At 40.1% G+C, this 23,287-nt stretch overlaps 3 protein-coding genes across 3 annotated transcripts; all 3 read right to left on the bottom strand.

The window, feature by feature from the left end:
- Positions 1 to 474: 474 nt before the first annotated feature.
- Positions 475 to 4,528, bottom strand: LOC113589738 (extracellular calcium-sensing receptor-like). Its single transcript, XM_027029527.2, has 6 exons — positions 4,338 to 4,528; positions 3,830 to 4,130; positions 2,843 to 3,616; positions 2,412 to 2,636; positions 2,188 to 2,311; positions 475 to 1,388 (listed from the first exon to the last, which is right to left on the bottom strand). The coding sequence occupies exons 1-6, from the start codon at positions 4,526 to 4,528 to the stop codon at positions 475 to 477; spliced, it is 2,529 nt and encodes an 842-aa protein (XP_026885328.2).
- Positions 4,529 to 8,672: 4,144 nt separating this feature from the next.
- Positions 8,673 to 12,824, bottom strand: LOC118241213 (extracellular calcium-sensing receptor-like). The gene is made up of 6 exons (XM_035525418.1): positions 12,634 to 12,824; positions 12,127 to 12,427; positions 11,135 to 11,908; positions 10,666 to 10,890; positions 10,404 to 10,527; positions 8,673 to 9,633 (listed from the first exon to the last, which is right to left on the bottom strand). Exons 1-6 carry the CDS (start codon positions 12,822 to 12,824, stop codon positions 8,720 to 8,722), a joined length of 2,529 nt encoding a protein of 842 aa, XP_035381311.1. The 3' UTR covers positions 8,673 to 8,719.
- Positions 12,825 to 16,968: 4,144 nt separating this feature from the next.
- On the bottom strand, positions 16,969 to 21,121 carry LOC118241212 (extracellular calcium-sensing receptor-like). The gene is made up of 6 exons (XM_035525416.1): positions 20,931 to 21,121; positions 20,424 to 20,724; positions 19,432 to 20,205; positions 18,963 to 19,187; positions 18,701 to 18,824; positions 16,969 to 17,929 (listed from the first exon to the last, which is right to left on the bottom strand). Exons 1-6 carry the CDS (start codon positions 21,119 to 21,121, stop codon positions 17,016 to 17,018), a joined length of 2,529 nt encoding a protein of 842 aa, XP_035381309.1. The 3' UTR covers positions 16,969 to 17,015.
- Between the last annotated feature and the right edge of the window lie 2,166 nt (positions 21,122 to 23,287).

The raw sequence follows: 23,287 nt of genomic DNA, 5'->3' as shown, positions 1-23,287 counted from the left end.
AAAGGCAGTGCAGTCTAAAGATTTATTTACAGATAGAAACTGTAATTTCAGGTTTTTGGGGACAACAGCAGAAAGTGACAAACTCATTGCTTACTCTTATGTGCTACTAAATTAATAAACATTAAAATAATCAAAAATGATCAGATAATCATAAAATCAGTTCCAGGTTTGGCCCAGGACTGAAAACATTTCATTAAATTATGTACATTCTAATATTGCACATAGGTAACAACAAAAAAGACACATTTAATTTTTAAAGAGAGAGATAGACATCATACTCTGAATAGAAATAGAAATGTATAATGATATAACAAGAATTTTAGAAAATAAAATACTTAAATACAACATATTGTCAATAACTAAGAATTTACTTTACAACATGTAAACATAAAAACGTTTATTGTTTATTGTTGAGGCTAATAAATGAACCTAACCTGTAAAGATCTTATAAGGTGAAGAACCGTTTGTTACATCTCAAAAAGCTTTAGAGGGAATTTTACACATAAGGTGTTTCTTGGTATTTTGCTTTGGTCTAAACACAATTATAAAACACTTGGGAGCAAAAATGCAAATAATCAAACCAAAGCTTGAGGTCAGAATAGCAAATATCTCCACAGCTACAGTGAATTTTCCAGGAGAGCTGACATAAGCTGGAATAAAGGTGATCCAAACTGCACAGAATATAAGCATGCTGAATGTGATGAATTTCGCTTCATTAAAGTTATCAGGCAACTTCCGTGCTAGAAAAGCCAAAACAAAACACAAGAAGGCCTCAAATCCTATATAACCCAGCACAGCCCAGAAACCTATGGAAGAACCTAAGTCACATTCAAGAATTATCTTTTGCTTGTAGAGTTTTAGGTTTTTGAAAGGAAAAGGAGGGGACATTTTTAACCAAAGCACACAAATAATGACCTGTATGAGAGTGAAAACAAGAACACTCAGTCTCTGCTGTGGAGGCCCAAACCATTTCATGACATTATTGCCTGGAAGTGTAGCGCTGAAGGCCATTAACACCACTACTGTTTTCCCCAGAACACAGGAGATGCAGAGGACGAAGATGATCCCAAATGCTGTGTGACGCAGTATACAGGACCACTCAGAGGGCTGACCAATGAAAGTAAGTGAACAGAGAAAACACAGAGTCAGAGAGAAAAGAAGCAGGAAACTCAGCTCTGAATTGTTGGCTCTAACAATGGGAGATGCCCTGTGTTTGTAGAAGACAGCAATCACACAAATGGTCATGAAGACCCCAGTGAGGGCGAACACTGTCAGAATGATGGCTAGAGTGTCATCCCAGGAGAGGAACTCAACAGGCTTGAGGAGGCAGCTATCTTGTTTGGTATTGGGCCAGAACTCAGGGGGGCAATGCAAACAATCCAAAGAGTCTAAAAGATCAGAAATACAAAGTCAGAATGCGTTCAAAGAGGGAAGTCTAAAACAAAGTATCTTGTTATTTCATATATAGAGCACATTACAGAATGAAAAAAAATTAGTATTGACAATTCTGTGCTTGCCTTATTCATGAGGGGACCAGAATTAGATTTCTGATGTCTGTGTCAAATACTAAATTGAATTAAAAAACATTTTTGAAACCAAAAAGCCATATCAGAACTCAATAACTCTAAAAAAATCTATTAATGCCTTACATTAAAGAGCACATTAGTAGCACAGTGGAATCCTGAAACCAGACTATGAGTGGCTCTAGTAAAAGCACTGTATCTCTGACTGTAAATTCACCTAGACTTGGATGGGTTTCTCATATAAGTCTTGGTTTCTTCATTGTACAAGTACAGAAGGTTTTTCTTTGCTACTGTAACCTATGTTTTTCTAGGTCTCTAGTTAGATTTTTTTTTTATTAGATTCAGATTTGTGCAATATTACTTTTTGACAGACTATTATATGGAAAAACTATACAGCTACAAAAAAAATTAAAAGAAATGAAAGTTTTCATGTATCATGATTTTTTTTAATTTACAATTTGTCTAAGTAACTTAGGTGGATGCTATACTATGCTGGGATGGTCTGCTGCATTACAGGATATACTGAAAATCTTTACTAGCATTAAATAAAAGTAGAATGGAGTTCTAGGATGTTTTCTGTCATGTAAAGAGTGCAAACAAATATCTAGTAAAAGTAATAAAGGTGGAAAAGCTTAATGCTGCATTATGCTCTATGATACACAACCTGTCTTGTTACTGATCTCTCCCTCTGCACATGGTATACAATCATAGCAGCAGACAGGCTTTCCCTTCTGCACAGCCTTCCTGGTGCCTGGAGGACAGCTCTCACTGCACACAGACACTGGCACCTGGGAAAGATATTTGAAAACAACACAAATAATGACCATGTACTGCAGTTTAGTGTATTCCCTATTATAACATTTGAGTACGGGGTGTGTTATACTGTACCTCTGTCTGTCCTCCCACCCAGCTGATAGCACTGCTCATGTTGAACTCCTCTCCTCTTGGTTTGGATGAGTCATAGTAGCCCACTGAAACGAAATCTAAAGCACCATCTTCCTTAAACTGCCAGTTTATGAGCTCATAGAGAGCTGCAGGATCCCCTTTAGAATCAAAGTTGACTTGATAACCATTCTTTGTGGTGAAGTTCACTCTCTTAAGTTGTTCATATATCTGCGGAGGCAAATACAAATTCATAGATTATTGAATACCTCTCTACAGACTCAGATTCATAAGCAAACATTTTTCAGTGCCTTTCAAGTATTTCAAGAATATTTATAATAATATTGGTTCTGTACTATTTGTAACAAATACTGTTGGTCATTTCAATAATTACTCAAGCTAGAGACTTTAATTTATAAACTAAGATGTTTTTATACCTGCCATGGTGTGAATCGAATGGTCTTGTTACATTGCATGTTATTACAAATAACAGCGTGGATAGCATGCGCTATGGCATATGTTGCTTCGTAGACCAAATTAGTGACGCGCAACTGAGACGTGTCTGTGTATGGGTTCTGTAGCGTACGGATGTCCTCACTGCCGTCACATTCTCGCACATCTGTCCTCCCTTTTAGACTACAGCTGAACGCGCTCTCCCAAAATTCCGTTAATAGGGGCGATTTCAAGGCTTGTTCTGGAGAGAGATCTAGAAGAAATTCATGAAGACCCGGAATAACTGATCTGGGGATTCCAAAGCCTATTGCACCAGCACACATGTTAAATCGCAGAAAATCTGGATGTGTGATCCACGCCTCGCTGCCTATCCACTGAAGTGGAGGTAATGGTTGTCGTGCCAGTTCCTCTAAGAGAATCTTCATGTCGCCATATGCAAGAAACGCTACTATTAATCGGGCTGTTGATCTGCGGATGACATTTGCCACTCTCTCCAGTTTACTACGCGATTGTGTCCTGGAGTAGGCCTCGGAGTACTCCACACAGATCCCCTCCTCCTGCGCAGCCTTTAAGAACGCTGCCATTCCGTAGTTTCCGTAGTCCGTGTCGCTGCGCACTGCCCCAATCCATGTCCAGCCGAAATACTTCACCATTCTCGCCAGCGCGGCCGCTTGGTGTTGGTCACTAGGTATAGTTCTATAGAAGGCAGGAAACTGACGTTTATCGCTCAAACAAGCGCAGGTTGCAGAATGACTCACCTGTAATTCAGTGAGTGTTGGAAAAGAACAAAAAACGTTAGCTGCGTATCCTGATTTAGTTGCTGCTCATGTAAAAACATTTCTCTACAGGTCTTAAATTAAATTATTGGTCTCTGGCATAATTTCTAAATAATTGTTAAGCAACTATTTATTTCTTTAAAAACAGCAATATTTTTTTGAAACGATGTGATGTAGCCTACTAATTATGATTACCTCTGGAATTCCAAAAAGACCGAGTGTGCTGGCCATTGCAATTGACGGGGTGGAAGAAGATTCTCCTACGAAAGCAGATACAGCGGCAGCTGCAGGTTTTAAACAGGCTTCGGTGTTGTCGAAAACGGGGTTCAATCCATTTGCAAACTGAAACGCAACTTTGACTGACATCGATACTGCAGAGCACGAGTCGTATATATTGTAGCCTAACGTGATGCCCGGCAGGAGATCTGTGCTGTTGTTGATCTCGTGGATGATGAATTCCAAGGCCCGGGCGAAGCGCAGCTGCCTGAATTCTATGCTGTTTGGAAAGAGTAAAACAGACAAAATCCTGAAAGGGTCAGGCAAAATAACATTTTATTTTGAGTTTATAATAAATAGTACATGGCTTGAAAAACTGGTAGCCTAACAATTTCATTTCTTATTTCTCTTTGTGATTGTAAATAAATGATATGCTCTCTGTGCTGTCTCATGCTGTCTATGATCCACTCCACCCTCACAGACAGACCTCCCAGCGCACGATGGCTGTGGTGGCATCGTGGTGTAGGTGTTCTGCTCTGATGTCATGTATGGGTGAATAGAGAAAATCCCTCCAATTACAAAATCTCCATTCATTGACAAAATAGGCATCTGTGGCTCAGTGCACAGCCTGCAGCCGACTGTGCTTGCTTTACATCCTGCAGGGCTGAACACAGTCATCCACAGCACTGATATTAATGGTACCATATTTAAATTATTCTGCATAGTGTTCTTGGTGCCTCCCAGCACTCTAAAGGTCAGGGTGACTGCTTTACACTCATTTAAATAACCACCTTGCATTCATAAGCTGCCAGTAAATGTGGGTGTGAACTGAAGAGAGAAGGTGTGGTTATGCATTCAGTGTTATTTATAATGATACCCATACATTTTTAATTTACTTAAAAAGTGTAATTTTTTTTATTGAAAACACAGTAAGGCAAACAATCAAGATAAACCTGCAACATGTTTACATTTGTTTGTTTGTTTGTTTTTAATTTACCTTCCCTTTTGAAGCTCTCAGATTCTTCAAGTTAGTTTCACAAGGCAAGGCCACCCTCTTCACCCTCTCCATTTTCTTTATATACCAGCAACATCCATATGGCATGAGGAACAATAGATGATGTAATCAATCAACCAGTCAATCAGTTAATAAAACAGTCAACCAATCAATCAATAATTCAATCAATCAATAGAGAAAGACAGGGGTTTAAGACCATGTTAAAATTATAGAGACTTAAACGCTTTGATGGTAAATATTCACGTCCCTCTTCCACTTGTTCCTTCACCTTTGGAACAGCTAAACCAGGATACTGTTTTTTCTAAATTGGACATGCAGGGTGCTTACTGCAAATGGCCCTACAAATACTTGGTTATACCTTACTGATTGGGACAAGTCCCTTCAGTATTCCAGTTCTTTCTTAATGACATATTGAGAAATATGTGGAATATATGAAATGGGTAGCGATCTGTATTGATGACATTTTAGTCTATTCTCCTGGCTTAGAGGAACACATCAAGCATGTCTGGGCTGTCCAGCTCCGGCTGAGGCAACAAAAGCTATTTGCAAAATTGGAGAAGCACAATTTCCAGAAGGCAAAGGTACAATTTTTGGTTTATGTCATTGGCCCACAAGGGGTCACCACTGATAACCTCGAAACACTGAAATATACTCTGTTCTGCACTACAGAAGCACAAATAGCCTTTAAGGAATTAAAGCAAAAGTTCACCACCACACCCATTTTGAAACATACTGACTGCTCCCCAGAGATTGATGCATCCAAGACAGGAATTGCTGCCATTCTCTCCCAGGACCATGGAACACCTGCCAGGCTTTACCCCTGTGCCTTTTATTTCTGCATTCCCCTGCTGAACAAAAATGATGAAGCCTATAATTCCTCCATGTGTTGTTGTGACCCCTGTACAACTGGACATAGCTATCCAAATCATCCAAGCCCAAGTTTCTGATCTGCCTCCCAATGACTGCCTTGAGGATAAGTTATATGAGACACTATCACTAAGGCCTGCTCTTCTCCTATAGATACACACCTCACTTAGTTCTGGACACCCTGGCATCAAATGTACACTAGCCCAGGTAAGGAACATGTACTGTTGGCCTAGTTTATCCCAAGAAGTAGCAGAATTCCTCAACAACTGTGATGTTTGTGCCAAAAGTTAAAACTCTGTGCCAGTTATCAGCTGGATTGCTTTAGCTGCTCCTCATTCACAAGTTCCCATGGTCTCATCTAGCTATGGATTTGATGGATATATCCCTCTCCCAAGGTAATACATGCATATTAGTGGTTATTGACCACTTCTCAAAAGGTTGCAGCCTAGTACCACTCCACTTGCAACCCACTGCCATGGAAACTGCTGAGACAATGTATTTTTCATGATGTATTATAATTTTATGGCATTTCAGAGGTCATTCACAGAGGCACTCAGTTCAACTAAAGAAACTGGCATTCCTTCTGCACATGCTTAATATTTCTGTTAGTCTGATCTCAGGTTATCACCCCCAAGCCAATGGACAGATGGAACATCTGAACCAGGAGTTAGGCTGATTTCTTTGGGCATACTGCATCCATTTCAAACATGACTGCAGCCATTTCCTACACTAGGCAGAAGATGCACAAAATGTGTTGACAAACTCTTCTACTGGTTTGACTCCCATTCAGTGCATTCTCGGTTACCAGACTCACCTTATCCCATGGCTGGGAGAAACCTCCGAAGTCCGCACTGGGGACAAAACGCAGTGCAGATGCAGTGAGCAGACCTGGGAAGAAGCACAAGTGCATCTCCCAAAAGCCATCCAGAGACAGAAGATTCAGGTAAATTGCCATTGTGGAGTCTGCCTCAGTTTGTGTGGTTGTATAGTACAGACCTCCATTTGAAAACTTCATGCCAAAAGCTGTACCCCAGATACAAAGGACCATTAAAGATCCTTGATAGAATCAGTTTGGTTTTGTACCATTTGCAACTCGTTACCCTATATCACCCACCTTCCATGTGTCCTTACTAAAACCTGTATTCTCTTCCAGTCTGTCTACTTGCTCTCAGGTGAGTAGCTGCCTTTGGACATGAAGGGGGTCACCGGCCTACCTGGATAACACCCTAATAGAGGTTAACACCCTACTGGACATTAACACCCTACTGGACTCCCAGTGATAAGGTTGCACGATGCAGTTCCTGGTAGATTGGATGGGTTATGGTCCCAAGGAGAGGAGTTTGGTCAACACTGGGGACGTGTTGTACCCCTTGCTCACCTGGGATTTCTACAATGCCCACCCTGACAATCCCACTCCTTCCACGATTGTTGACGTTCCTCTGCCCATTCTGGGGGGAGGGGGTTGTACTGTGATCAATCCCCCCTCCGACCACCGTAGGTCCTCCTTGCCGGAGTATTAACACAGTAAACATTGTTACTGAAATTGCCTTTATCACTAATTTCACTTGGTCTCCCTATTGAAACCCTCCAGTCCCTACATTCAGTGTGAAGTATTGCCAACTACTATAGTCAGTACCTGCACATGGACTGTCTCATCTTCCTTAGCCTCATGTGTTAGACATGACTCGCAGCAGTTACCTAATACCTGCACTATTTAAGGACTGAGTCTATGCTGTCTGAATGTAAAATTCCTCATCCGTGACTTGAATTCTGCACTAATATTAGTGTTGACCTGTTATTCTGTTTCAGGGCTTTTGCATATTCTTTTGATTTTAGATTTTTGGACTGCCTCTGACATACCTGGCTATCATGTATTATTATTCTGTGACTTATATTCCTGCCTCTGACCTTAGACTGTCACCCTTTGTGACTTCTGCTTTTGTGTTCTCATAAAATCTGTCTGCAGAAGCAGCAGTCTCTCTTCCCTTCCTGTTAAATATGTGGCACTGGTATCTCTCCATCAAAGAGCACTATAAGCTTGGCACATCTACAGGAAGAAACTGTTTTTGTGGAGGACAATGGCACACACTGAAAAACCCATTGTTTACTCATGTTACTCATTTAATAAACAATAAAATAATCATAAATGATCAGATAAAATCAGATCCGGGAATGTTACATAAAACAACTCATTAAATTAGAATGTACGCATGCACTTTACACATTCAAATATCAAATAATAGGTATCAACAAAAAACACATTTTATTTTCAGAAAGAGAGAGAGATGCAAATCATGTTAATTGAGATAGGAATGTATAATATAAAGAGAGAAACTATTTTCAGTTTTGCAAAGATGTAAAAATACTTAAGGACAAGATATTGTCACTAATGTGCTTTGTGTGAAAGTTGATTATGTTGCCAAGAATTTATTTTCTGATATATAAACATAAAAGGCAGTACAGTCTAAAGATTTATTTACAGGTAGAAAATGTAATTTCAGGTTGTTGTGGACAACAGCAGAAACTGACAAACCCAGTGCTTACTCCTATGTGCTACTCATTTAATAAACAATACAAGAATAAAAAATGATCAGATAATCATAACATCAGGTCCAGGATTTTTACTGAAAACATCTAATTAAATTATACAAATTCTAATATTGCACACTAAGTACCAACAAAAAACACACACTTTTAATTTTCTTAAAAAGAGAGATGCACATCATAATCTGAATAGACATAGAAATGTAAAATAATATAACAAGAGCAAATATTATAAGTTTTAGAAAGTAAAATACTTAAATACAACATATTGATACTAACTTCTTGTGAAAGCTCAATATGTTGCCAAGAATTTACTTGACAACATATAAACATAAATATGTTTATGTTTAAAGGGTTATTGTTGAGTCTAATAAATAAACCTAAATATAACCTGTAAAGTTTATATAAGGTGATGAACCTTTTTATGCTGTTTCTTTTACATCTCAAAGAGCTTTAGTTGGAATTTTACACATAAGATATTTCTTGGTATTCTGCTCTGGTCTAAACACAATTATAAAACACTTGGGAGCAAAAATGCAAATAATCAAACCAAAGCTTGAGGCCAGAATAGCAAATATCTCCACAGCTACAGTGAATTTTCCAGGAGAGCTGACATAAGCTGGAATAAAGGTGATCCAAACTGCACAGAATATGAGCATGCTGAATGTGATGAATTTTGCTTCATTAAAGTTATCAGGCAACTTCCGAGCTAGAAAAGCCAAAACAAAACACAAGATGGCCTCAAATCCTATATAACCCAGCACAGCCCAGAAACCTATGGAAGAACCTAAGTCACATTCAAGAATTATCTTTTGCTTGTAGAGCTTTAGATTTTTGAAAGGAAAAGGAGGGGACATTTTTAACCAAAGCACACAAATAATGACCTGTATGAGAGTGAAAACAAGAACACTCAGTCTCTGCTGTGGAGGCCCAAACCATTTCATGACATTATTGCCTGGAAGTGTAGCCCTGAAGGCCATTAACACCACTACTGTTTTCCCCAGAACACAGGAGATGCAGAGGACAAAGGTGATTCCGAACGCTGTGTGACGCAGCATACAGGACCACTCAGAGGGCCGACCAACAAAAGTAAGTGAACAGAGAAAACACAGAGTCAGAGAGAAGAGAAGCAGAAAACTCAGCTCTGAATTGTTGGCTCTAACGATGGGAGATGCCCTGTGTTTGAAGAAGACTGCAATCACACAAATGGTCATGAAGACCCCAATGATGGAGAACACTGTCAGAATAATGGCTAGAGTGTCATCCCAGGACAGGAACTCAACAGGCTTGGGGAGGCAGCTGTCTTGTTTGGTACTGGGCCAGAACTCAGGGGGACAATGCAGACAATCCAAAGAGTCTAAAAGACCAGAAATGCAAATTCAGAATGCATTCAAAGAGAAAAGTCTAAAACAAGGTCGCTTGTTATTTCATATATAGAGCACATTACAGAAGGAAACAATGTCTACCACAAGTTTTGTAGTCACGCTCTGATTTCACTATGCAGTGCTGACTACAGAAAATTTTTCAATTTTTTGTGTCTTGCCTTCTCTTAATGTTTGCTGTTCATACAATCCCCTTGACAATTGTCCTTGACAATTCTGTGCTTGCCTTATTCATGAGGGGACCAGAATTAGTTTTCTGATGTCTGTGCCAAATACTAAATTGAATTAAAACCATTTTGAGACCAAAAAAAGCCATATCAGATCCCAATAACCAGAAAAATCTATTAATGTCTTACATTAAAGAGAACATTAGTACCTCATGGGAATCATGAAACCATGATCATGATTTAGATTTGTGCAATATTACTTATTGACACAGACTATTATATGAAAAAAAAAAAATACAGCTAAAACAAAATTTACCTCAAATGAAATGAAAGTTTTCATGTAGCATGATTTTTTTTTAATTTACAATTTTTCTAGGTAACTTAGGTGGATGCTCTACTGTGCTGGGAAGGTCTGCTGCATTACAGGAGACACTGAAATTCTTTAGTTACTAGCATTAAATAAAAGCAGAATGGAGTCCAAGGATGTGTTCAGCCATGTAAAGAGTGCAAAGAAATATCTAGTACAAGTAATAAAGGTGGAAAAGCTTAATGCTGCATTATGCTCTATGATACACAACCTGTCTTGTTACTGATCTCTCCCTCTGCACATGGTACACAGTCATAGCAGCAGACAGGCCTTCCCTTCTGCACAGCCTTCCTGGTGCCTGGAGGACAGCTCTCACTGCACACAGACACTGGCACCTGGGAAAGGCATTAGAGAACATCACAAATACAGACATTAGAGAACAACACAAATACAAATATTTTAGTATGCAAGAACCTTTATTCTTTAATGACCATGTACTATAACATTTCAGTACAGGGTGTGTTATACTGTACCTCTGTCTGTCCTCCCAACCAACTGATAGCACTGCTCATTCTGAACTCCTGTCCTCTTGGCTTCGATGAGTCATAGTAGCCCACTGGCACAAAATCTAAAGCACCATTTTCCTTAAACTGCCAGTTTATGAGCTCATAAACAGCCACCGGATCTCCATTTGAATCAAAGGTGAGCTGATAACCATTTTTTGTGGTGAAGTTCACTCTCTTGAGCTGGTCATATATCTGCAGAGGTAAATAGAACTTCATAAATAATTAAATTCCTCTTTACAGGCTCACATACACCTAGAGCCCATTTTGGAATACACAATCAAACATATTTCAGTACATTTGAAGAATTTCAAGAATATTTATAATAATATTAGTTCCATACAATTGGTAACAAATATTGTTGGTGATTTCGATAATTAGTGAAGCTAGAAACTTTAACTTCTAAAGTAATATGTTTTTAAATGAAATAATTTTATACCTGCCATGGTGTGAATTTAATGGTCTTGTCACATAGCACGTTATTACAAATTGCAGCGTGGATAGCATGAGCTATTGCATATGTAGCTTTGTAGACCAAATTAGTGATGCGCAACTGAGACGTGTCTGTGTATGGGTTCTGTAGCGTACGGATGTCCTCACTGCCGTCACAATTCTGTACGCCCATCCGCCCTTTTAGAGTACAACTGAAGGCGCTCTCCCAAAATTCCGTTAATAGGGGCGATTTCAAGGCTCGTTCTGGAGAGAGATCTAGAAGAAACTCACGTAGACCCGGAATAACTGATCTGGGGTTCCCAAAACCTATTGCGCCAGCACACATGTTAAACCGCAGAAATTCTGGATGTGTGATCCACGCCTCGCTGCCTATCCACTGAAGCGGAGGTAATGGTTGTCGTGCCAATTCCTCCAAAAGAAACCTCATGTCGCTTGATGCAAGAAACGCTACTATTACTCGGGCCGTTGATCTGCGGATGACATTTGCCACTCTCTCCAGTTTTCTGCGTGGTTGTGTCCTGTAATAGGCCTCGGAGTATTCCACACAGATCCCCTCCTCCTGCGCAGCCTTTAAGAACGCTGCCATTCCGTAGTTTCCGTAGTCCGTGTCGCTGCGCACTGCCCCAATCCATGTCCAGCCGAAATACTTCACCATTCTCGCCAGCGCGGCCGCTTGGTGTTGGTCACTAGGTATAGTTCTATAGAAGGCAGGAAACTGACGTTTATCGCTCAAACAAGCGCAGGTTGCAGAATGACTCACCTGTAATTCAGAAAGTGTTGGAAAACAGCAAGAAACAATACTTGAGTATCCTGATTTTGTTATAACGCTGCACATATAAAACATTTCTCTACAGGATAAATTAGATGATTGGTCCGTGGCATAATTTCTAAACCAATATTACGCAACTATTTATTTATTTTAAAATTGCAAGATTTTTTTTTTAAAACGATGTGATGTAGCCTACTAATTATGTTTACCTCTGGAATTCCAAAAAGCCCGAGTGTGCTGGCCATGGCAATTGACGGGGTGGAAGAAGATTCTCCTACAAAAGCAGATACAGCGGCAGCTGCAGGTTTTAAACAGGCTTCGGTGTTGTTGAAAACGGGGTCCAATCCATTTGCAAACTGAAACGCAACTTTGACTGACATCGGTACTGCAGAGCACGAGTCGTATATGTGGTAACCCAACGTGATGCCCGGCAGGAGATCTGTGCTGTTGTTGATCTCGTGGATGATGAATTCCAAAGCCCGGGCGAAGCGCAGCTGCCTGAATTCCATGCTGTTTGGAAACACAGTAAAACAGACAAAACCCTAAAAGGGTCAGGCAAAATAACATCTTATTTTGTGTTTACAATAAATAGTACATGACTTTAAAAACTGGTAGCCTAACAATTTCATTTCTTTCTCTTTGTGATTGTAAATAAATGATATGCTCTCTGTGCTGTCTCATGCTGTCTATGATCCACTCCACCCTCACAGACAGACCTCCCAGCGCAGTGTGGCTGTGGTGGCATCGTGGTGTAGGTGTTCTGCTCTGATGTCATGTAGGAATGAATTGAGAAAATCCCTCCAATTACAAAATCTCCATTCATTGACAAAATAGGCATCTGTGGCTCAGTCCACAGCCTGCAGCCGACTGTGCTTGCTTGACATCCTGCTGGGCTGAACACAGTCATCCACAGCACTGATATTAATGGCACCATATTTAAATTGTTCTGCATAGTGTTCTTGGTGCCTCCCAGCACTCTGAAGGTCAGGATGGCTGCTTTACACTCATTTCAATAACCACCTTGCATTCATAAGCTGCCAGTAAATGTGGGTGTGAACTGAAGAGAGAAGGTGTGGTTATGCATTTAGTGTTATTTATAATGATACCCATACATTTTTAATTTACTTAAAAAGTGGTTTGTTTTTTTTTGAAAACACAGTAAGGCAAACAATCAAGATAAACCTGCATCATGTTTACATTTGTTTGTTTGTTTGTTTTTAATTTACCTTCCCTTTTGAAGCTCTCAGATTCTTCAAGTTAGTTTCACAAGGCAAGGCCACCCTCTTCACCCTCTCCATTTTCTTTATATACCAGCAACATCCATATGGCATGAGGAACAATAGATGATGTAATCAATCAACCAGTCAATCAGTTAATAAAACAGTCAACCAATCAATCAATAATTCAATCAATCAATAGAGAAAGACAGGGGTTTAAGACCATGTTTAGATTATAGAGACTTAAACGCTTTGACGGTAAATATTCACGTCCCTCTTCCACTTGTTCCTTCACCTTTGGAACAGGTACACCAGGATACTGTTTTTTCTAAATTGGACATGCAGGGTGCTTACTGCAAATGGCCCTACAAATACTTGGTTATACCTTACTGATTGGGACAAGTCCCTTCAGTATTCCAGTTCTTTCTTAATGACATATTGAGAAATATGTGGAATATATGAAATGGGTAGCGATCTGTATTGATGACATTTTAGTCTATTCTCCTGGCTTAGAGGAACACATCAAGCATGTCTGGGCTGTCCAGCTCCGGCTGAGGCAACAAAAGCTATTTGCAAAATTGGAGAAGCACAATTTCCAGAAGGCAAAGGTACAATTTTTGGTTTATGTCATTGGCCCACAAGGGGTCACCACTGATAACCTCGAAACACTGAAATATACTCTGTTCTGCACTACAGAAGCACAAATAGCCTTTAAGGAATTAAAGCAAAAGTTCACCACCACACCCATTTTGAAACATACTGACTGCTCCCCAGAGATTGATGCATCCAAGACAGGAATTGCTGCCATTCTCTCCCAGGACCATGGAACACCTGCCAGGCTTTACCCCTGTGCCTTTTATTTCTGCATTCCCCTGCTGAACAAAAATGATGAAGCCTATAATTCCTCCATGTGTTGTTGTGACCCCTGTACAACTGGACATAGCTATCCAAATCATCCAAGCCCAAGTTTCTGATCTGCCTCCCAATGACTGCCTTGAGGATAAGTTATATGAGACACTATCACTAAGGCCTGCTCTTCTCCTATAGATACACACCTCACTTAGTTCTGGACACCCTGGCATCAAATGTACACTAGCCCAGGTAAGGAACATGTACTGTTGGCCTAGTTTATCCCAAGAAGTAGCAGAATTCCTCAACAACTGTGATGTTTGTGCCAAAAGTTAAAACTCTGTGCCAGTTATCAGCTGGATTGCTTTAGCTGCTCCTCATTCACAAGTTCCCATGGTCTCATCTAGCTATGGATTTGATGGATATATCCCTCTCCCAAGGTAATACATGCATATTAGTGGTTATTGACCACTTCCCAAAAGGTTGCAGCCTAGTACCACTCCACTTGCAACCCACTGCCATGGAAACTGCTGAGACAATGTATTTTTCATGATGTATTATAATTTTATGGCATTTCAGAGGTCATTCACAGAGGCACTCAGTTCAACTAAAGAAACTGGCATTCCTTCTGCACATGCTTAATATTTCTGTTAGTCTGATCTCAGGTTATCACCCCCAAGCCAATGGACAGATGGAACATCTGAACCAGGAGTTAGGCTGATTTCTTTGGGCATACTGCATCCATTTCAAACATGACTGCAGCCATTTCCTACACTAGGCAGAAGATTCACAAAATGTGTTGACAAACTCTTCTACTGGTTTGACTCCCATTCAGTGCATTCTCGGTTACCAGACTCACCTTATCCCATGGCTGGGAGAAACCTCCGAAGTCCGCACTGGGGACAAAACGCAGTGCAGATGCAGTGAGCAGACCTGGGAAGAAGCACAAGTGCATCTCCCAAAAGCCATCCAGAGACAGAAGATTCAGGTAAATTGCCATTGTGGAGTCTGCCTCAGTTTGTGTGGTTGTATAGTACAGACCTCCATTTGAAAACTTCATGCCAAAAGCTGTACCCCAGATACAAAGGACCATTAAAGATCCTTGATAGAATCAGTTTGGTTTTGTACCATTTGCAACTCGTTAACCTATATCACCCACCTTCCATGTGTCCTTACTAAAACCTGTATTCTCTTCCAGTCTGTCTACTTGCTCTCAGGTGAGTAGCTGCCTTTGGACATGAAGGGGGTCACCGGCCTACCTGGATAACACCCTAATAGAGGTTAACACCCTACTGGACATTAACACCCTACTGGACTCCCAGTAATAAGGTTGCACGATGCAGTTCCTGGTAGATTGGATGGGTTATGGTCCCAAGGAGAGGAGTTTGGTCAACACTGGGGACGTGTTGTACCCCTTGCTCACCTGGGATTTCTACAATGCCCACCCTGACAATCCCACTCCTTCCACGATTGTTGACGTTCCTCTGCCCATTCTGGGGGGAGGGGGTTGTACTGTGATCAATCCCCCCTCCGACCACCGTAGGTCCTCCTTGCCGGAGTATTAACACAGTAAACATTGTTACTGAAATTGCCTTTATCACTAATTTCACTTGGTCTCCCTATTGAAACCCTCCAGTCCCTACATTCAGTGTGAAGTATTGCCAACTACTATAGTCAGTACCTGCACATGGACTGTCTCATCTTCCTTAGCCTCATGTGTTAGACATGACTCGCAGCAGTTACCTAATACCTGCACTATTTAAGGACTGAGTCTATGCTGTCTGAATGTAAAATTCCTCATCCGTGACTTGAATTCTGCACTAATATTAGTGTTGACCTGTTATTCTGTTTCAGGGCTTTTGCATATTCTTTTGATTTTAGATTTTTGGACTGCCTCTGACATACCTGGCTATCATGTATTATTATTCTGTGACTTATATTCCTGCCTCTGACCTTAGACTGTCACCCTTTGTGACTTCTGCTTTTGTGTTCTCATAAAATCTGTCTGCAGAAGCAGCAGTCTCTCTTCCCTTCCTGTTAAATATGTGGCACTGGTATCTCTCCATCAAAGAGCACTATAAGCTTGGCACATCTACAGGAAGAAACTGTTTTTGTGGAGGACAATGGCACACACTGAAAAACCCATTGTTTACTCATGTTACTCATTTAATAAACAATAAAATAATCATAAATGATCAGATAAAATCAGATCCGGGAATGTTACATAAAACAACTCATTAAATTAGAATGTACGCATGCACTTTACACATTCAAATATCAAATAATAGGTATCAACAAAAAACACATTTTATTTTCAGAAAGAGAGAGAGATGCAAATCATGTTAATTGAGATAGGAATGTATAATATAAAGAGAGAAACTATTTTCAGTTTTGCAAAGATGTAAAAATACTTAAGGACAAGATATTGTCACTAATGTGCTTTGTGTGAAAGTTGATTATGTTGCCAAGAATTTATTTTCTGATATATAAACATAAAAGGCAGTACAGTCTAAAGATTTATTTACAGGTAGAAAATGTAATTTCAGGTTGTTGTGGACAACAGCAGAAACTGACAAACCCAGTGCTTACTCCTATGTGCTACTCATTTAATAAACAATACAAGAATAAAAAATGATCAGATAATCATAACATCAGGTCCAGGATTTTTACTGAAAACATCTAATTAAATTATACAAATTCTAATATTGCACACTAAGTACCAACAAAAAACACACACTTTTAATTTTCTTAAAAAGAGAGATGCACATCATAATCTGAATAGACATAGAAATGTAAAATAATATAACAAGAGCAAATATTATAAGTTTTAGAAAGTAAAATACTTAAATACAACATATTGATACTAACTTCTTGTGAAAGCTCAATATGTTGCCAAGAATTTACTTGACAACATATAAACATAAATATGTTTATGTTTAAAGGGTTATTGTTGAGTCTAATAAATAAACCTAAATATAACCTGTAAAGTTTATATAAGGTGATGAACCTTTTTATGCTGTTTCTTTTACATCTCAAAGAGCTTTAGTTGGAATTTTACACATAAGATATTTCTTGGTATTCTGCTCTGGTCTAAACACAATTATAAAACACTTGGGAGCAAAAATGCAAATAATCAAACCAAAGCTTGAGGCCAGAATAGCAAATATCTCCACAGCTACAGTGAATTTTCCAGGAGAGCTGACATAAGCTGGAATAAAGGTTATCCAAACTGCACAGAATATGAGCATGCTGAATGTGATGAATTTTGCTTCATTAAAGTTATCAGGCAACTTCCGAGCTAGAAAAGCCAAAACAAAACACAAGAAGGCCTCAAATCCTATATAACCCAGCACAGCCCAGAAACCTATGGAAGAACCTAAGTCACATTCAAGAATTATCTTTTGCTTGTAGAGCTTTAGATTTTTGAAAGGAAAAGGAGGGGACATTTTTAACCAAAGCACACAAATAATGACCTGTATGAGAGTGAAAACAAGAACACTCAGTCTCTGCTGTGGAGGCCCAAACCATTTCATGACATTATTGCCTGGAAGTGTAGCCCTGAAGGCCATTAACACCACTACTGTTTTCCCCAGAACACAGGAGATGCAGAGGACAAAGGTGATTCCGAACGCTGTGTGACGCAGCATACAGGACCACTCAGAGGGCCGACCAACAAAAGTAAGTGAACAGAGAAAACACAGAGTCAGAGAGAAGAGAAGCAGAAAACTCAGCTCTGAATTGTTGGCTCTAATGATGGGAGATGCCCTGTGTTTGAAGAAGACTGCAATCACACAAATGGTCATGAAGACCCCAATGATGGAGAACACTGTCAGAATAATGGCTAGAGTGTCATCCCAGGACAGGAACTCAACAGGCTTGGGGAGGCAGCTGTCTTGTTTGGTACTGGGCCAGAACTCAGGGGGACAATGCAGACAATCCAAAGAGTCTAAAAGACCAGAAATGCAAATTCAGAATGCGTTCAAAGAGAAAAGTCTAAAACAAGGTCGCTTGTTATTTCATATATAGAGCACATTACAGAAGGAAACAATGTCTACCACAAGTTTTGTAGTCACGCTCTGATTTCACTATGCAGTGCTGACTACAGAAAATTTTTCAATTTTTTGTGTCTTGCCTTCTCTTAATGTTTGCTGTTCATACAATCCCCTTGACAATTGTCCTTGACAATTCTGTGCTTGCCTTATTCATGAGGGGACCAGAATTAGTTTTCTGATGTCTGTGCCAAATACTAAATTGAATTAAAAACCATTTTGAGACCAAAAAAAGCCATATCAGATCCCAATAACTAGAAAAATCTATTAATGTCTTACATTAAAGAGAACATTAGTACCTCATGGGAATCATGAAACCATGATCATGATTTAGATTTGTGCAATATTACTTATTGACACAGACTATTATATGAAAAAAAAAAAATACAGCTAAAACAAAATTTACCTCAAATGAAATGAAAGTTTTCATGTAGCATGATTTTTTTTTAATTTACAATTTTTCTAGGTAACTTAGGTGGATGCTCTACTGTGCTGGGAAGGTCTGCTGCATTACAGGAGACACTGAAATTCTTTAGTTACTAGCATTAAATAAAAGCAGAATGGAGTCCAAGGATGTATTCAGCCATGTAAAGAGTGCAAAGAAATATCTAGTACAAGTAATAAAGGTGGAAAAGCTTAATGCTGCATTATGCTCTATGATACACAACCTGTCTTGTTACTGATCTCTCCCTCTGCACATGGTACACAGTCATAACAGCAGACAGGCCTTCCCTTCTGCACAGCCTTCCTGGTGCCTGGAGGACAGCTCTCACTGCACACAGACACTGGCACCTGGGAAAGGCATTAGAGAACATCACAAATACAGACATTAGAGAACAACACAAATACAAATATTTTAGTATGCAAGAACCTTTATTCTTTAATGACCATGTACTATAACATTTCAGTACAGGGTGTGTTATACTGTACCTCTGTCTGTCCTCCCAACCAACTGATAGCACTGCTCATTCTGAACTCCTGTCCTCTTGGCTTCGATGAGTCATAGTAGCCCACTGGCACAAAATCTAAAGCACCATTTTCCTTAAACTGCCAGTTTATGAGCTCATAAACAGCCACCGGATCTCCATTTGAATCAAAGGTGAGCTGATAACCATTTTTTGTGGTGAAGTTCACTCGCTTGAGCTGGTCATATATCTGCAGAGGTAAATAGAACTTCATAAATAATTAAATTCCTCTTTACAGGCTCACATACACCTAGAGCCCATTTTGGAATACACAATCAAACATATTTCAGTACATTTGAAGAATTTCAAGAATATTTATAATAATATTAGTTCCATACAATTGGTAACAAATATTGTTGGTGATTTCGATAATTAGTGAAGCTAGAAACTTTAACTTCTAAAGTAATATGTTTTTAAATGAAATAATTTTATACCTGCCATGGTGTGAATTTAATGGTCTTGTCACATAGCACGTTATTACAAATTGCAGCGTGGATAGCATGAGCTATTGCATATGTAGCTTTGTAGACCAAATTAGTGATGCGCAACTGAGACGTGTCTGTGTATGGGTTCTGTAGCGTACGGATGTCCTCACTGCCGTCACAATTCTGTACGCCCATCCGCCCTTTTAGAGTACAACTGAAGGCGCTCTCCCAAAATTCCGTTAATAGGGGCGATTTCAAGGCTCGTTCTGGAGAGAGATCTAGAAGAAACTCACGTAGACCCGGAATAACTGATCTGGGGTTCCCAAAACCTATTGCGCCAGCACACATGTTAAACCGCAGAAATTCTGGATGTGTGATCCACGCCTCGCTGCCTATCCACTGAAGCGGAGGTAATGGTTGTCGTGCCAATTCCTCCAAAAGAAACCTCATGTCGCTTGATGCAAGAAACGCTACTATTACTCGGGCCGTTGATCTGCGGATGACATTTGCCACTCTCTCCAGTTTTCTGCGTGGTTGTGTCCTGTAATAGGCCTCGGAGTATTCCACACAGATCCCCTCCTCCTGCGCAGCCTTTAAGAACGCTGCCATTCCGTAGTTTCCGTAGTCCGTGTCGCTGCGCACTGCCCCAATCCATGTCCAGCCGAAATACTTCACCATTCTCGCCAGCGCGGCCGCTTGGTGTTGGTCACTAGGTATAGTTCTATAGAAGGCAGGAAACTGACGTTTATCGCTCAAACAAGCGCAGGTTGCAGAATGACTCACCTGTAATTCAGAAAGTGTTGGAAAACAGCAAGAAACAATACTTGAGTATCCTGATTTTGTTATAACGCTGCACATATAAAACATTTCTCTACAGGATAAATTAGATGATTGGTCCGTGGCATAATTTCTAAACCAATATTACGCAACTATTTATTTATTTTAAAATTGCAAGATTTTTTTTTTAAAACGATGTGATGTAGCCTACTAATTATGTTTACCTCTGGAATTCCAAAAAGCCCGAGTGTGCTGGCCATGGCAATTGACGGGGTGGAAGAAGATTCTCCTACAAAAGCAGATACAGCGGCAGCTGCAGGTTTTAAACAGGCTTCGGTGTTGTTGAAAACGGGGTCCAATCCATTTGCAAACTGAAACGCAACTTTGACTGACATCGGTACTGCAGAGCACGAGTCGTATATGTGGTAACCCAACGTGATGCCCGGCAGGAGATCTGTGCTGTTGTTGATCTCGTGGATGATGAATTCCAAAGCCCGGGCGAAGCGCAGCTGCCTGAATTCCATGCTGTTTGGAAACACAGTAAAACAGACAAAACCCTAAAAGGGTCAGGCAAAATAACATCTTATTTTGTGTTTACAATAAATAGTACATGACTTTAAAAACTGGTAGCCTAACAATTTCATTTCTTTCTCTTTGTGATTGTAAATAAATGATATGCTCTCTGTGCTGTCTCATGCTGTCTATGATCCACTCCACCCTCACAGACAGACCTCCCAGCGCAGTGTGGCTGTGGTGGCATCGTGGTGTAGGTGTTCTGCTCTGATGTCATGTAGGAATGAATTGAGAAAATCCCTCCAATTACAAAATCTCCATTCATTGACAAAATAGGCATCTGTGGCTCAGTCCACAGCCTGCAGCCGACTGTGCTTGCTTGACATCCTGCTGGGCTGAACACAGTCATCCACAGCACTGATATTAATGGCACCATATTTAAATTGTTCTGCATAGTGTTCTTGGTGCCTCCCAGCACTCTGAAGGTCAGGATGGCTGCTTTACACTCATTTCAATAACCACCTTGCATTCATAAGCTGCCAGTAAATGTGGGTGTGAACTGAAGAGAGAAGGTGTGGTTATGCATTTAGTGTTATTTATAATGATACCCATACATTTTTAATTTACTTAAAAAGTGGTTTGTTTTTTTTTGAAAACACAGTAAGGCAAACAATCAAGATAAACCTGCATCATGTTTACATTTGTTTGTTTGTTTGTTTTTAATTTACCTTCCCTTTTGAAGCTCTCAGATTCTTCAAGTTAGTTTCACAAGGCAAGGCCACCCTCTTCACCCTCTCCATTTTCTTTATATACCAGCAACATCCATATGGCATGAGGAACAATAGATGATGTAATCAATCAACCAGTCAATCAGTTAATAAAACAGTCAACCAATCAATCAATAATTCAATCAATCAATAGAGAAAGACAGGGGTTTAAGACCATGTTTAGATTATAGAGACTTAAACGCTTTGACGGTAAATATTCACGTCCCTCTTCCACTTGTTCCTTCAACTTTGGAACAGGTACACCAGGATACTGTTTTTTCTAAATTGGACATGCAGGGTGCTTACTGCAAATGGCCCTACAAATACTTGGTTATACCTTACTGATTGGGACAAGTCCCTTCAGTATTCCAGTTCTTTCTTAATGACATATTGAGAAATATGTGGAATATATGAAATGGGTAGCGATCTGTATTGATGACATTTTAGTCTATTCTCCTGGCTTAGAGGAACACATCAAGCATGTCTGGGCTGTCCAGCTCCGGCTGAGGCAACAAAAGCTATTTGCAAAATTGGAGAAGCACAATTTCCAGAAGGCAAAGGTACAATTTTTGGTTTATGTCATTGGCCCACAAGGGGTCACCACTGATAACCTCGAAACACTGAAATATACTCTGTTCTGCACTACAGAAGCACAAATAGCCTTTAAGGAATTAAAGCAAAAGTTCACCACCACACCCATTTTGAAACATACTGACTGCTCCCCAGAGATTGATGCATCCAAGACAGGAATTGCTGCCATTCTCTCCCAGGACCATGGAACACCTGCCAGGCTTTACCCCTGTGCCTTTTATTTCTGCATTCCCCTGCTGAACAAAAATGATGAAGCCTATAATTCCTCCATGTGTTGTTGTGACCCCTGTACAACTGGACATAGCTATCCAAATCATCCAAGCCCAAGTTTCTGATCTGCCTCCCAATGACTGCCTTGAGGATAAGTTATATGAGACACTATCACTAAGGCCTGCTCTTCTCCTATAGATACACACCTCACTTAGTTCTGGACACCCTGGCATCAAATGTACACTAGCCCAGGTAAGGAACATGTACTGTTGGCCTAGTTTATCCCAAGAAGTAGCAGAATTCTTCAACAACTGTGATGTTTGTGCCAAAAGTTAAAACTCTGTGCCAGTTATCAGCTGGATTGCTTTAGCTGCTCCTCATTCACAAGTTCCCATGGTCTCATCTAGCTATGGATTTGATGGATATATCCCTCTCCCAAGGTAATACATGCATATTAGTGGTTATTGACCACTTCTCAAAAGGTTGCAGCCTAGTACCACTCCACTTGCAACCCACTGCCATGGAAACTGCTGAGACAATGTATTTTTCATGATGTATTATAATTTTATGGCATTTCAGAGGTCATTCACAGAGGCACTCAGTTCAACTAAAGAAACTGGCATTCCTTCTGCACATGCTTAATATTTCTGTTAGTCTGATCTCAGGTTATCACCCCCAAGCCAATGGACAGATGGAACATCTGAACCAGGAGTTAGGCTGATTTCTTTGGGCATACTGCATCCATTTCAAACATGACTGCAGCCATTTCCTACACTAGGCAGAAGATGCACAAAATGTGTTGACAAACTCTTCTACTGGTTTGACTCCCATTCAGTGCATTCTCGGTTACCAGACTCACCTTATCCCATGGCTGGGAGAAACCTCCGAAGTCCGCACTGGGGACAAAACGCAGTGCAGATGCAGTGAGCAGACCTGGGAAGAAGCACAAGTGCATCTCCCAAAAGCCATCCAGAGACAGAAGATTCAGGTAAATTGCCATTGTGGAG

This window comes from Electrophorus electricus, chromosome 4 (assembly GCF_013358815.1).
Source record: "Electrophorus electricus isolate fEleEle1 chromosome 4, fEleEle1.pri, whole genome shotgun sequence".
Lineage (NCBI taxonomy): Eukaryota > Metazoa > Chordata > Actinopteri > Gymnotiformes > Gymnotidae > Electrophorus > Electrophorus electricus.
Note: the sequence above shows the minus strand (reverse complement) of the source record. Positions and strands in the feature narration are given on the sequence as shown.

What these genes read in the sequence shown, in the direction of transcription:
- LOC113589738 (XM_027029527.2), bottom strand. Translation starts at nt 4,528, where the DNA reads ATGACTGTGTTCAGCCCTGCAGGATGTAAAGCAAGCACAGTCGGCTGC. An exon ending in TTCGATTCACACCATGGCAG is followed by an intron (nt 2,637 to 2,842) that starts GTATAAAAACAT and finishes TTGCCTCCGCAG; the next exon opens with ATATATGAACAACTTAAGAG. An exon ending in GGGTGGGAGGACAGACAGAG is followed by an intron (nt 2,312 to 2,411) that starts GTACAGTATAAC and finishes TATCTTTCCCAG; the next exon opens with GTGCCAGTGTCTGTGTGCAG.
- LOC118241213 (XM_035525418.1), bottom strand. Translation starts at nt 12,824, where the DNA reads ATGACTGTGTTCAGCCCAGCAGGATGTCAAGCAAGCACAGTCGGCTGC. An exon ending in TTAAATTCACACCATGGCAG is followed by an intron (nt 10,891 to 11,134) that starts GTATAAAATTAT and finishes TTACCTCTGCAG; the next exon opens with ATATATGACCAGCTCAAGAG. An exon ending in GGTTGGGAGGACAGACAGAG is followed by an intron (nt 10,528 to 10,665) that starts GTACAGTATAAC and finishes TGCCTTTCCCAG; the next exon opens with GTGCCAGTGTCTGTGTGCAG.
- LOC118241212 (XM_035525416.1), bottom strand. Translation starts at nt 21,121, where the DNA reads ATGACTGTGTTCAGCCCAGCAGGATGTCAAGCAAGCACAGTCGGCTGC. An exon ending in TTAAATTCACACCATGGCAG is followed by an intron (nt 19,188 to 19,431) that starts GTATAAAATTAT and finishes TTACCTCTGCAG; the next exon opens with ATATATGACCAGCTCAAGCG. An exon ending in GGTTGGGAGGACAGACAGAG is followed by an intron (nt 18,825 to 18,962) that starts GTACAGTATAAC and finishes TGCCTTTCCCAG; the next exon opens with GTGCCAGTGTCTGTGTGCAG.